This window comes from Dasypus novemcinctus, chromosome 9 (genome assembly GCF_030445035.2).
Source record: "Dasypus novemcinctus isolate mDasNov1 chromosome 9, mDasNov1.1.hap2, whole genome shotgun sequence".
NCBI classification, from domain to species: Eukaryota; Metazoa; Chordata; class Mammalia; order Cingulata; family Dasypodidae; genus Dasypus; species Dasypus novemcinctus.
In genome coordinates this window covers 31,781,001-31,795,085 of record NC_080681.1, presented here as the reverse complement: position 1 = coordinate 31,795,085, position 14,085 = coordinate 31,781,001, and the positions used below count along the sequence as shown (strand labels likewise).

The window sequence follows — 14,085 nt, the reverse complement described above, 5'->3', positions numbered from 1 at the left end:
CAAAACAGTGCGGTTCATGCACAAAGACAGATGTATAGCCCAATGGACTTAAGAATTCAGAAATAAACACTCACATCTATGGCCAACTGACTTTTGAAAAGGATGCCAAGTACATTCAGTGGGGAAAGAATGGTCACTTCAACAAATGGTGCTGGGAGAACTGGATAGTCATATGCAAAATAATGAAGGTGGATGCCTCCTTCATACCATGTGCAAAATTCACTCAAAATGGGTCAAAGACCTAAACATAAGAACCAAAACTAAAAAACTAGAAAAAACAATTGTGAAATATCTTCAGGACCTTGTGTTAGGCAATGGTTTCTTGTGCTTTATACCAAAAGCAAAATAAACAAAATTTTAAAAATAGATAAATGGGACTTCAACAAAGTTAAAAACTTTTGTGTATCAAAGGACTACATCAAGAAAGTAAAATGAAAACCTACAGAATGGAAGAAAATATTTGGAGACCATATGTTCTGATAAGTGTTTAATATCCAGAATAAATAAAGAAATCCTACAGCTCAGCAACAAAAAGAAAACAACCCAATTAAGAAATGATAACTTTCCCCAAAGTAGATATACAAATGGCCGATAAACACATGAAAAGATGCCCAATGTCAATAGACATCAGTAAATGCAAATAAAAACCACAATGAGATACCACTTTACACCCACTAAAAAAAGGGGGGGAAATAGCATAATGGGGAGGATATGAAGAAATAGCAACACTTGTTCATTGTTGGTGGGAATGTAAAGTGGGGCAGCTGCTGTGGAAAACGGTTCGGCAGTTTCTCAGAAAGTTAAGTATAGAATTACCAGATGACTGAGCATTTTAACTCTAGGTATGTATTTGAAAGAATTGAAAGAAGGGACTTGAATAAATATTTGCACACTGTTGTTCATCATGGCATTATTCACAATTGCCAAAGGTATAAGCAACCCAAGTATCCATCAATAGATGAGTGGATAAATAAAATGTGGTATATCCAGACAACGAAATATTATTTGGCTGTTAAAAGGAATAAAGTTCTGATGCATGCAACAACATGGATGAACCTTGAAGACACCACATTAACTGAAAAAAGCCAGACACACAAGGGCAAATATCGTTTGATCTCACTTGCATGAAATAAGTAGAATATGCAAATTCATAGAGTCAAAAACTAGATTACAAGTTTCAGGGGCCAAGAAAGAGTTGGGAATGGAGAGTTAATGTTTAGTTGGTAAGGAGTTTCTGTTTGGGATGAAGGAAAATATCTGGCAATGGATGATAGGAAAAGAGGCACAACTTTGTGAATGTAATTAACACTACTGAATTATGTATTTGGAAGTAGATAAAATGGGAAATATCATTACCGGGGGGGGGGGGGGGGGGGAATCCATAGAACTGTGCAACACAAAAGAGTGAACCCTAATGTAAACTATGGGCTGTTGTTACCAGTATAATAATAAAAATAATAGTAATATTGTTTCATCAATTGTAACAAGGGGATGACACTAATACAAAATGTTATAACAGAGAAAATGTGTGAGACAGGACATAAATGGGAATTCTGTACTTTATGTATAATTTTTCTATAAACTGATAACTGCTCTAATAAATAAACAAGGAGAAAAGGAAAAAGAAATGCTGAGGAGGATAGGATGGGGAGGGAGAACATAAATTTGTTTTTTGGATATGTTGAGTCTCATGTGCCTCTTGAACCTGGGAATGACATGTCCAGGAAGCAGTGGGACCTCAGAGCTAGACATTTGTGGATACAAGCCAATAGATGGTCACTGAAGCAATGGCAGACGGGAAAGGGCTGGGGACAGACCCTGACATATGACGGGCTACGAGGGAGGAGGAGCCAAGCAAGAGGAGTGAAAGAGCAGGTAGGAGGTAAGAGATGTGAAGAGGAAACTGTTTTGACTGTGACTAAGCTGTCTGAGAACAGGCTCCATCTCTGTTTTGGAGCTGTGGGTATCTTTGTTTCTTTAGTGGGGAAAATGACAGCTTAAACTTAGACCCCTTTGCTAAGGCTCCTCTGGTTCCACCCCTGGGGCTGTCTCCAAGGAGTGTCTTCACTGTGGCCCTCAGGGGACTTGCTGCTCCTCACCTCCAAGTATCGATTAACCAGGCGTAGGGTGCGATCAGTGACGTTCAGGACGTCCCTCCAGTTGAAGCTGGCCATGCCATCAGCCTGGCTCTCTTGAGGACCCTTGTAGAGGAAGTTCAGTATAGCTTCAGCAGTGATACCTTCTTCCCCAAGCTGCCTGTTCATAACACTTTTCACTGTTGGGTTCTCCAAAGTGTCCTTAGGAGGAACAATACAGTTAAGGCATTTAAAAATTCCACAGGCTCTTTCTTCTTGTTCTTGGGCCATTTTCCATTTTTAATGATTAGAAATAGATGTCCTAAGGCTCCCAAAAAGGCGAGTGGGTTTTGTTCCATTATAAGGCAGATCTATCCATACCCCATTTCCTGCAAATACATGAGACTCTGTAATGGAGGAGAGAGGTGTATGTGTGTGGATCGGGGATTGAAAGGGGTGTAGGTATATAGGAAGCTCTCTTTTTCTTATAATTTTTTTTTCACTCTCTTAATTATGCCTATTACATAAGACTCTTGTTACTTGGCTTTGCAAAGCTGGAAATGAGACCAGCCAACCAGACTCAATCACCTTGGCTGTTACAGAGCTTTCCCCTTTGGGAGATGCCCCTTCAAATAAATCTGAACCTCACCCCCCAATGAATTCATAAGCGGAAGAAACATCAGGAAGCCATTAGTACAGTTTTTAGCTTTTCCACTGAATTCAAGCAACATATTTCCCTCTCAAAGTCGGTGACTGCTCTCTGTGACCTTTGGGCCTTGCTTGTTACATTTTGATCTAACTCCAGGAACGGTGAACCCTTTCCTGGGAAAAGGAAACAAATGGAACTTCCCTGGCCCTTCTTCCCTTGCCCTTCCATCCTCCAAGGCCATCCGTACTCTGATCAGGGCCATCTGTGTGCTCCTGTCAAAGAAGTACCAGATCTGAGGCCCGACTTCTTCCCAGGCTTTGACCAACTTCCTAAGACGTTCCAGTTCTTCAAAAGTTGAGTTGGCCTAAAACCAGGGACAAGAACAGAGAGAGAAACGTTAGAGAGAACCTTCGGTTGTATCTTTCCTGCCCTTGTCACACACTCTCAATATCTGGGAAAGGCTTCTCAAGGAAGTGTTTAAATGTTCTCAGTCTATTGATATTTCCGGAACAAGACTGTCATTTCCCAACCTTCCAGACTGACAATAATCTAATTTCCTAATATCTCAGAGGGACATGTGATATGGAGGATGTTATTGCCTGAGGGCTTCATTAAAGCTAGATTTGGACTCCCTATGAACAAATATTCTTCCTCCCTGTCTTTATCCATTCCATGTAGCCAAGACTTCAGAGAACCATGAATCCTGCCTTCAGGGACAGAATCCAGATCCTGGGAGAAAAACATTGCAGGGTGCAGTAGAGAGGGGCTGCCCAGTCAGGGGTGCTGGAGAGGAAGGAAACCTGAGTCCACTTAGCAGAAAACAAACATGAGGCCCACTGCTGGGAGGGCACATTAAAATACACACACGGGCACACACGCACTCATTTTTCTGGAGGTCCATGGTATAAGGGATAAGATTAGCTGGGACCTTACATTCTCCATTATCCTGCGTGCTGCAGGTGAATCGGGAGTAAAGAGGATCTTTCCCATCAGCAAAGGCTTTGCGGCCCTCCAGGCTATTTTGGTTAAAGGGTTTGACTCCAGGCTCTGGATCAATGCATTACAAAAGGGCGCTGCCAGGAGAGAAGGGACAGATTTTATAGACACTCCCACCCCCTCCCGGACAGCTCAGAGCTAAACGTAGCCATTAGTGTGTCCAAATCACATGTCTCATTCAACTCCATGCTGGAGGATTTAATGAATAACCTAAATTAATAGGCTGTACCCCACCAATAACAAGCTCCTCATTAGTAAGTAGCAAAATGCCACAGCGCCTCTCAATAACGACCTCATCAAAAAAACAAAAACAAAAACAAAGGAGGGTGCTTGCCCTGTGGTTTTCTTTGCTTTAGAAGAAGGGGGCTGAGAAGCCTGTGATGATTATTGCAAGGAACAGAGGTCATTCTCAGATGAAAGGGACCAAGAGGCCAAATGAGGCCTCCGCTTGGAATTTTGGCTTTAACCTCAATAATTTCCCTTCAATTAGCTGCTTAACTTCTCTGTTGTGTGTGGCTATCTTACAGCCCAACCCTTTTGGAGAGCCCCTTGCTCTCCCCATTTTTTTTTTAAACTAGAGGGTCACCCAGTTGCATTTTGCATTTCTTCTCCACCCCACTCCCCTCTAACCCCACAGGAGCAGAAAAAAAAAAGCAAAAGTTGGGAAAGATTACCTGCCAGGGACTTGCCAATTGGAAAGTAATTCAGCACTACACACAGATTTTCACTGTGTTGTGTCTGTAAAAATATCCCACGGCCGTGTTTACTTGCCAGCGCCCTTCTGACCTGAGCTTCGCTTGCAACTCTAGGTTGCCCCCTTGTTTATCTTTCCCCTCTTCCTCTAGAAATAACCCTAGTTCAATTAGATCCGTGGGAAATGTCCCGTCTGTTCCCTTTCCAAGTGGGCTTCAGTTCTTTCCATGGCTTACATCCAGAATTCTTTATGAGCGCTGCCCTTCTGCTACAAGTGGAAATGGTCTTTCTGGGAGGGAATGCCCTCTTGCCCAAGGTCACTGAACAAGACCAAGGTAGAGTCAGCCCAGGATGGTTTAATCTGGAAGTTACCCATCAGCATACCAGAGGCCGATTTATACATAGGACTCAGAAAACTTACTTGTTACTTTGTCATAAGAAGAGATAGGATCTTTCCTTTTGGAATCAATCCCCAGGAAAGCCTTGTAGTTATTGTCTTCATACCAGTTGAAGGAGAACACCTGAGAGCCTCCTCCCTCAGGGTAGCCACACAGGAGATCAGAAAGCATACTCATCAGCTGTGGGAAGGTCTCTGGGCCGCCATTTTGTATGAGAGGCCTGGTCACCCACAGCAAGTCTTGAACACTTGGCCGATGGACAAACTAGGGCAAGACAAAAGCCTTGGATTAATATAAGGCAGCCAGACTCATAATCTGCAGAGAAGCCAAAGCTCCAAAGTCTGAGAAGATCTCCACACATACAGTTGACTCCCACATTTAAAAGAAATTATCCATATTCTCAACAATCCTTAATCCAGCTGTGAAAATAAATCTGCTGCCATCTGTTCAAAGCTTATGAGAAAACTTAGGATAAGCCTTAAAGAAAATTAAGAGGTGAGCCTAAAATCCTTTTAATATCACATCTCTTCTTCCAGTTCTCTTTATTTGAATTCCTTGGGAGTGTGTCCTTAAGGAAATCCAGAGAATATTTCATTAGAAGGGAGTTTTTGGGTCTTGTTATCCTATCAAGATGGAGATACTGGAAGGAATTGGGAGATAAAATGATGGGGGCAGGGGGTGACTCTGTTCAAGAAAGGCAAGGCCAGAGCAAATTTCTTTGGCCAAATAGTTTAGAATTTATCTTCTTATATTTGGAAAGCTGACTTTTTATTTTATTAATTTTACCAAATGTGAACTCCTCCATTTCCCTGAAATGTGTGGTTTATGGTATCTTTTTTTTTTTTAAGCAACCAAGTAAAGGGTTTAATGAGAAATGAAAGAAAGCAAGAGTACACACTCAAGACTTGAGTGTGGGCATGCTAAAGGGAGAGGCTTGCCTTAAAGACTTTTTTTTTTAGGAAGTACCAGGAATTAAACTTGGGACTCATGCACGCAAAGCAGGCCCTCAACCACTGAGCTGTAGTTGCTCCCTGGTTTGTGGTTTCTGTGTGCGTGCATGTGTGGTTATGTGTATGTGTGTGTGTACTTTGAGAGTCAAGAAAATATAAAGTTTCCATTCTTGGAAAAATACTTTTTAAATTCTGTGTCAATCAGTGAAGATGCTGGTGGTCATTTATTCTCCACATGGTACCGCTGGCACCCACTGACCCTGTCCTTTGTAGGCACGTCTGTATCGCTGAGAAATAAGTGGAAGGGTGCCAGAATTGCCAGTATCTCAGCTCCCATAAAAACATTTGGCTTTGCTTTGGGAGAAATTAAAAAATAAAAATAATGTCACTTTTATTCCCCAGACATACCCTATTATTCATTTTCATAAGCACTGGGGAATTTCAAAAAGCTTCAGGATTAAATCAGGTGAGACTGAAAACAGTTCTCCTACTGCAATAAGGGATTTTTTTTTTTTTTAAAGACATGAGTACTTTATTATTAGCAATAAACCACTTGCCTCACACTTAACAGATGATGGTGACATTGTTGGAATACATATAACAGAGTTATGGCTGCTAACCTCCTTCTTCTAATTCCAAGGATCTATTAGGCACCAGTTTTGAATTCCAGTCATCTTGGCTATCTTTCTGGGTTGGACTAGAGAGCTCTCTAAGCACATATATATATATATATATATATATATATATATATATATTTTTTTTTTTTTTTGTAGTTTGTGTCTTTTTTTCAAATTAATTAATTTTTAATGTCACATTAAAAAAATATGAGGTCCCCATATACCCTCCCACCCCCCTCACCCCACTCCTCCCATAACCACAACCTCCTCCATCATCATGGGACATTCATTGCACTTGGTGAATACATCTCTGAGCACTGCTGCACCACATGGTCGATGGTCCATATTACAGTTTACACTCTCCCCCAGTCCACTCAATGGGCCATGGGAGGACATACAATGTCCAGTAACTGTCCCCACAGTACCACCCAGGACACCTCCAAGTCCTGAAAATGCCCCCACATCACATCTCTTCTTTCCATTCCCACCCTCAGCAGCTACCATGGCCACTTTCTCCATCTCAGTGCTACATTTACTTCCATTACTAATCACATTAGTTCCAGAATAGAGTATCAGTAAGTCCACTCTAATCTATACTCTATTCCTCCATTCTGTGGGCCCTGGGATGGTTATGTCTGCTCCACCTCTGTATCGAAAGGGTGCTTTAATTCCACTTGGATGATGGATGCAGTTCTCCTGTTTGCAGTTGTAGGCACTCTTGGCTCTCTGGTGTGGTGGTTGACCTTCTTCACCTCCCTGTTAGCTGGCTGGGGTAAGTCCAATAAATCAGAAGGTAGGAATGACAAGTCTGTTGAGGCTCAGGGCCTGGCTATCACATGAAGAGTCCAGAGATTCAGGTCCCCTGAGTATACACTAAACCCCAGCACCAACCACAGGTCCGGTAAAGGTGACAGGAGAGACTTGTGCACAAAGATCACACCTGAGTCCAACTCCATCACACTCAGGACCACAAACTCCAAAGTAGGGCCAACTGATATGGCACTGAAGTCCATCTGCCATGACTGTAGAACCTGTAGCCCTCAGAAGAACCAATACCTGGGTCTCTGTAGCCCTCAGAAGAACCAATACCTGGCTTGTATCTACTTTAACTGTCTCTGGGACTCTGCTGAGGTGTGCATAAGGGCGACCCCTCTAATGACCTCCCAGCTCTTTTTTGGAGACTCATAGCCATATAAACTCATTTATCCTTTCCATTTCCCCCTTTTATTCAGGGTCAAAAAGCATTTTTAACTCCTGATATTACATGTAGGCTGAGATATTCTGCTGGTCTGAGTTGACCCTTTTATTCAAGGTCATTCTCCCGCCACATCATCAGCTGGTACTTGGTAGTAATCCCTCGGTGCCAGGGAGGCTCATCCTCAGGAATCATGACCCATGCTGGGGGGAAGGCAGTGCATTTTTACATGCTGAGTTTGACTTTGAGACTGGACACATTTGAGCAACACGGAGGCTCTCAGGAGGTAACTTTTAGGCACCCTGCAGCTCTAGGCCTAGTTCTTATTTCAGGCCCACAGGCCCACAACCATAGTCATTAGCATCAAGGGCTCATTGTTGGACTATTCTTCCTTATTGGTCTTAGCCATTGCACTCGGAGGATTGTTGCTTTTCCATTAGGGAATGCAACAGAGCTCCCTCGGCCAGGAAGTCAGCACTCCCCCAGCCATCGTTCCTAACTGAAACCACTATGAAAATATCCAAACTTTTTATGCAACCCGCACATATGCCCTGGAGAACTCCCTCCCAACCTTGCGCCCCCCACCAATAACACCCCACACCAGTATTCCTCCCCTGCCACCATCAAACCCCTCTGTGGTCCAAAACCTCCCTGAAAATGAAGCCCAATATATTGTCAGGTTCCATTAATAGTAAAATGGGATATAGTGATGGGTTTAGAGGTTAGATATAGAGTACATACTAATTTAGAAAAATTAAAGTAAAAATAAATTGGCGTATCAAAAAATTTAAAAACGAAAAAGCTTTGTTTTTGATGTTTTGCCTTCCATCACTGCAATAAGTGTTGCCCTGTATGCACGCTGGCAAGGCAATTTCTTCCATCTCTTCCTCAGGGTCTTTGTCCTTTCTTTTTCTTTTTCTTTTTTTCTAATTATTAAGCTTGTCTTCACAAAAGTTTTAGACCACATTAATTCATATATACAATATATGGTACTCCCACATGTTCAACATCAGACACTTTGTCCCTTCCCCAGCAATAATCTTTTTACATGTTCATACTATATTTACTGCAACTAATGTACAGATATTGAGACAATAGCTTTCAGACAAGGTTACACTTGGGTTTACATTGTGGTCTGTATTTTAGACTACACAATTTTCTAAATTTTTAGTTATGTTATGTTTTACATTATGATTTACATTTTAGCCTATAGGCCCCTATACATTTTTTGGGTGTAATTTAACATGTCCTACATCCATCCTTGCATAATCTTGTGGAACACTTCCATTGCCCCACAGTCACACTGATTCCATCTATTCAATACCTCTCTCCCCCTCCTCTCAGGGCCCACAGTGACAATCACTCTTCATTGTTTGAAGGGCCATGTTCAGAGATACTTGCAACAATGTTGAGGGCCTGACATGCTCGACTGCCCTAATGCATTGGGAGCCAGGATTTCTCTCAAGAGATACAATTCCCTCTATTTGAGAACATTAGTCCTCCCCAGGATGTGGGTATACCTTCACTCTCATTGTATGGGTTTCCATCCAATGATATAACCCACTACGACAAAATGAGCACTCGCACACTCCCTAGAAGCCTGTCATGTGTCAGATTCTCCCCTTTAAGCATCTAAAACAGGTAACCTTCCTTATTATATTTTTGAAAAAGTTTTCTCAACATTATATTCTCAACCCAATACCTGACAATCTCCTATGTTCATATGTCCACCCACCTTCCCTCCAATTTCTTGGGCCATATTACCCACCCTCCCATCCCTAGCCCCCCTCAAGCCCACAAAGCCCCACCCAAAGGTATCCCTATGCCCCTATTTTATCCCTTCCCTGTACAAATACTTACCTCCAACTTTCACCCAGGCTAGGTGTGAGCTTACAGCCTTCCTCTACCCCCCAAATTCCTTTAAGCCTATCATCCAGTCTCTAGCTCTCCGAGGCAGCTTGGTTTACTTATTTCATATCAATGAGGTCATGTAGTATTTGTCCTTCAATGCCTGGGTTGCTTCACTCAACATAAGGTTCTCAAGATTCATCCATGTTATCACATGTGTTTGTAATGTATTCATTCTTAAAGCCGAATAGTATTCCATTGTATGTATATACCACATTTTATTTATCCATTCATCTGTTGAAGGGCATTTGGGTTGATTCCAACTTTTGGCAATAATGAACAATGCTGCTATGAACATTGGTGTGCATATATCGGTTTGTGTCCTTGTTGAAATAAGGGATTTTTACCTGCCATCCCTACCCTTGTCCACACCCCATCACTTGCCCTCTGAAACTAATGAGCACCATGTACAATCCACACTGAGTCATGCCTATAACCATAGTCGATGCTTCAATAATAAAGTCAGAATTTCCAATTGCTTCAACAACAGCGAGCCTTGTGATAGTCTTGTAGGGGATTATTACCTTTATTATGTTACTCATTTAATCAAAGCATTCAAAGAGGAAGGAGGCTCTTCCAAGGTCAAATGGCCCATTATCAATTACTACAAACTGGGCCACCTGCTTCAACCTCATTCACAAATGCTTAGCCTTGGCACCTAGACAGAACTTTCTAGAACTGCCTCATAGAGTTAAGAGTGTTGAGAAAATCCTCAAGATTGAGGAATTAACAAACATAAGGATGGAAAACAACTATGGACTCAAGTAGACTTATGATTATTCTAGCAATGAAAGAACTTTTATCATTGATATAACAGCAGTAGCCACCAGAGGTTTGAGGGGAGGAAGAGGGAAAAATTGGTGTAACATGGAGGGATTTTGGGGACATTAGGATTATCCTGCATGACACTGCAATGATGAATACAAGCCATTATACATTAAATTGTGTGGTGCAAAGTGTAAACCATAATGTAAACTATAGACCTTGGTTAGTAGCAGTGCTTCAATAAGTGTTCATCAATTGTAACAAATGTACCACACTAATGAAAGATGTTGTTAATGGGGAAAGTGTGGGCAGGGAAGTGATGGGGTATACTGGAATCCCTTTTTAAAATTTAACATTTATGTAATCTAAAGTTTTAAAAATAATATATATACATAAATTAAAAATATAAGTGTTGATAAGCTTTGAGGATCTTTTTACATTCTCTACCAACTTCAACCCTTTTATACTTATACTTATGAATTTTTAAATGCTGATGAAGGAAAAGAATGCTCAACAGAGACTCCCACTGCAGCAGGTGGACATCAGTACAATGGGCCCTTCTCCAATTTGCCCTGCACAGTAGGGCTCATTCTCTGCCCGGGATAAGTTAAGTTCTGTGAATACATATTCCAACCACATGTTTTTCCAGGTTAGCTAAATCCACTGTGGTTGAAAATACTGGAGAGGGAAAAGGCTTGGGGAAAATCATGTTTCACCACTGTGCCTCCCTTTCATGACACTCATCACACTTTAAGGTAATTGCTTGGTTCACACCTTTCATCCCCCCTGGGCTGTAAATTCCTCAAGGGCAGCGGCCATGTCTGCCTTGTTCACTGTCCTATTTCCAACACCGTTCATCTACTGAGTGGAAGAATAAATTTCTGTCTGGGAGAATGTGCAACCACGTGTTAATTATAATGCAGAACTTTTACAAAACAAGACCAAGAATGTCAATTATCTTCCTTGTGATGAAATTCGTTGGTGTGTATAAAACAGTAAGAATAGTGCCTATCAGCTCTGTATAAGTATATGCTATTATTAGTGGTGTACACTTAGGTGTATTTTAAGAGCATAGCAGAATATAGGACTACCTCAGATAGAAAGACTTAGATTGTATTGCAATCCCACTGATAATTTGTGCCACTCTGGTAAGCCGCTTACTTTCATTTCTTCCTAGGTGTAAAATCAGAAGCATGGTTCCCTTCCATTTGCTCTTCATCCAGCAGCACGAAAAGTTTAGAATATGACTGGGTGCTTTGAAATTGTTAGATGGAAAGATCAAATGTATTTCTCCTTGAACAGGTTTGAGGTATATTATATTATTTGACATAATAAGTGTGGTAAAATGGTAGAAAAATATAATGAAATTATAATTACCAGCATCAGGTCACTTACCTCTTGAATTCTTGGAGACATATCAGATAATATTCTTCCCCAGGATCTCAGATTGACACCTTGGGAATTACTGTCTAGGAGTGTGGAAAGCTAGAATTGATAGGAAAAAGAATATATGTGTGTGTGTATATATATATATATATATCGTTTATACATACAGACACACACAAGCACTGTCTGATCTCCTGTACACTTGAGAAATATTTCCTCATTTCTTTCTGATCATAGAATCTTTTCTACAAGGTTGCTTCCAAAAACAAATTCTTTTCTCTAATTGAGAAAATCAAAGGACTTTATTCCAAGTCAGCCCGCTGAGCTAAAGTCAATCACAAATAGTTTCACGGTGGCGTTAAATATGCTGAAATGATTCTGACTGCTGGTTTAGAGACCCCAAACAAGACACCTGGAGGAAGGCAAACGCGCACAGCTTGCTGGAGTGCAAAGGAAGGCTGCTGCGGGCAGAGGTGCCCGTCTGTTCACTTCGCGGCTTTGTAGACACTCGCAGGCTTCCTCAGTGTTGTACGGGTCTTTGATCCCTTTGTGTCCTTTTTCAGGTCAGGTGTGTCTCTTCCTCTTTTCAATACTACTCTCCTATGGATGATATGACCATCTACAATGCCCTTCTTTTAAAGTTTCTGCTGGCAGGATCAGAGGGAAGTTTCTTCGCAGATTTTTCAATTGACAGCAGTGTCCTGGGGCCCCCAGGCACAAACGACAATACGAAACCATTCATGCATTTTCCACCTTGGCGGGCAACGGGGACACCCACAAGCTGGCTGGCCTCCAAGCCAGGCCCTGATGTGAACACCTTGTTTTCCAGGACCCCAGAGGTCAGGTCCTGCTTGGATGACTCTATTCTCCATAGTTTCAAACCTGATCAAATCACTGATCCTGTAAGAGTCTTTTAGGACTGAATTCTAAGTTTTAAGGCATCACCATCAGGTGGGGAGTTTGCTCGAGTAGGTCTTGAGTGAGGCAGGGGGATCTGCATTTGAACGAGTTAGACATGGAATTCTAATTCGAGTATTTGTGATGCCCAAGCCACAAGCCTAGGCTTTTTATTTGCCAGCTTGTGCAAAATTGAGAAGCAGGTAGTTAGTCTTTGACCAACCTAGACTCAAGCTTGGGAACTTGCTTCCCTGGCTCCCTACTGTAGGCAACAGGAGCACTCACGTGCCCTCTGCCCCTGCAACCTCAGTATACGTTTACGTACACTCAGGAGACATCAGCGCTTCGGGCTTATTTTCTTACTACAGCATGAAAGACTGTGTTATGGATGACAGATACAAAGCCGCCAGGAAGAAATATCCGGAGGAAGGACAGCACACCTGCCATGGAAACCACACCACTGAGAAGCTGTCTCCTCTCCCTAAACTTAACATGGGTCTTAGGGATTGGTCTTGCCAGGATTTCTTTCCAAACTCCTTGAAAATAGCACCGATGTATTTTGGCCAAAGCACTTAACTTCCTGTTTTTCCCAGTGGTGGGAGGGGCTGAGGAGAGTGGGTAAGAATGGAGAAAGCAGGCAGGTAAAACTGTTGGCAAAGGCAAGAGAACCACGAAGACCTGTTGATTCCCCCTCCCAACTACCTCCCCTAAAACCTATGAGAGATTAAGAGATTTAAGAGACATATCAATAAAATGTGTGTAGGCCTTATTTTGACTCTGATCGGAACAAATCAGGGGCAATAGTCAGGGAAAGGGAACACAGACTGGGTATTAGAGAATATGGTAGTAAGAGACTGCAGGTACCCCAGAAAATCATGTTCTTCCAGCTGGCCCCTTCCTGTGGGTGTGAACCTGTTGTGGGTGGGACCTTTTGATTAGGTCACTTCAGCTAAGGGCCTTTTAATTAGATTACTTCATTCAGGGTGTGGCTCAGGATGAACTCTTACTGGAGTCCTTTATAAGAGAATGAAATTCAGAGGAAGAGAAAGCCAGAAGAAGCCAGATGCTGAAACAAGGAAACCCAGAGGAAAAGGGACGGACCAGCAGAAGCCGCTGTATGCCTTGCAATATGACGGAGGAGTCCAGGATTGCCAGCAACTGGTCTTTGGGGAAAAAAGTGTTGCCTGATGATGCCCTGCTTTGAACATTTTTCACACCCTCAAAACTGTGAGCTTGCAAGCAAATGCATCCCCACCGTAAAAGCCACCTCCATTTCTTGTATATTGCATTTCAGCAGCCTGGCAAACGTAAACAGATACTACTGAGGAATTATTGTTCATTTTGTTGGATCTTATGGTGGTTTGGAGCTATGTACCCTAGAAAAACATGTTCTTACGCTTAATTCATTCCTGTGGGATTCATTCCTGTGGTAAGTAGGACCTTTTGATGAGGTTACTTCAGTTAAGGTGTGGCCCAACTCAGTCAGAGTGGGTCTTAATCCTATTACTGTGAGGCCTTTACAAGCAGAATAAAACGCAGACAGAAAAAGAGAGAAA

At 42.1% G+C, this 14,085-nt stretch overlaps 1 protein-coding gene across 1 annotated transcript in view; it reads right to left on the bottom strand.

Moving 5' to 3' along the window:
- Positions 1–13,802, bottom strand: part of ABCA4 (ATP binding cassette subfamily A member 4) — a 110,561-nt gene extending 96,759 nt beyond the window's left edge. The window contains exons 1-6 of the mRNA XM_058302953.2: positions 13,785–13,802; positions 11,642–11,731; positions 4,835–5,075; positions 3,658–3,797; positions 2,972–3,088; positions 2,100–2,297 (exon numbers count right to left, since the gene is read on the bottom strand). Of these exons, the coding sequence (XP_058158936.1) occupies positions 2,100–2,297; positions 2,972–3,088; positions 3,658–3,797; positions 4,835–5,075; positions 11,642–11,731; positions 13,785–13,802 (804 nt within the window). The remainder of the gene's footprint in view (positions 1–2,099; positions 2,298–2,971; positions 3,089–3,657; positions 3,798–4,834; positions 5,076–11,641; positions 11,732–13,784) is intronic.
- Between the last annotated feature and the right edge of the window lie 283 nt (positions 13,803–14,085).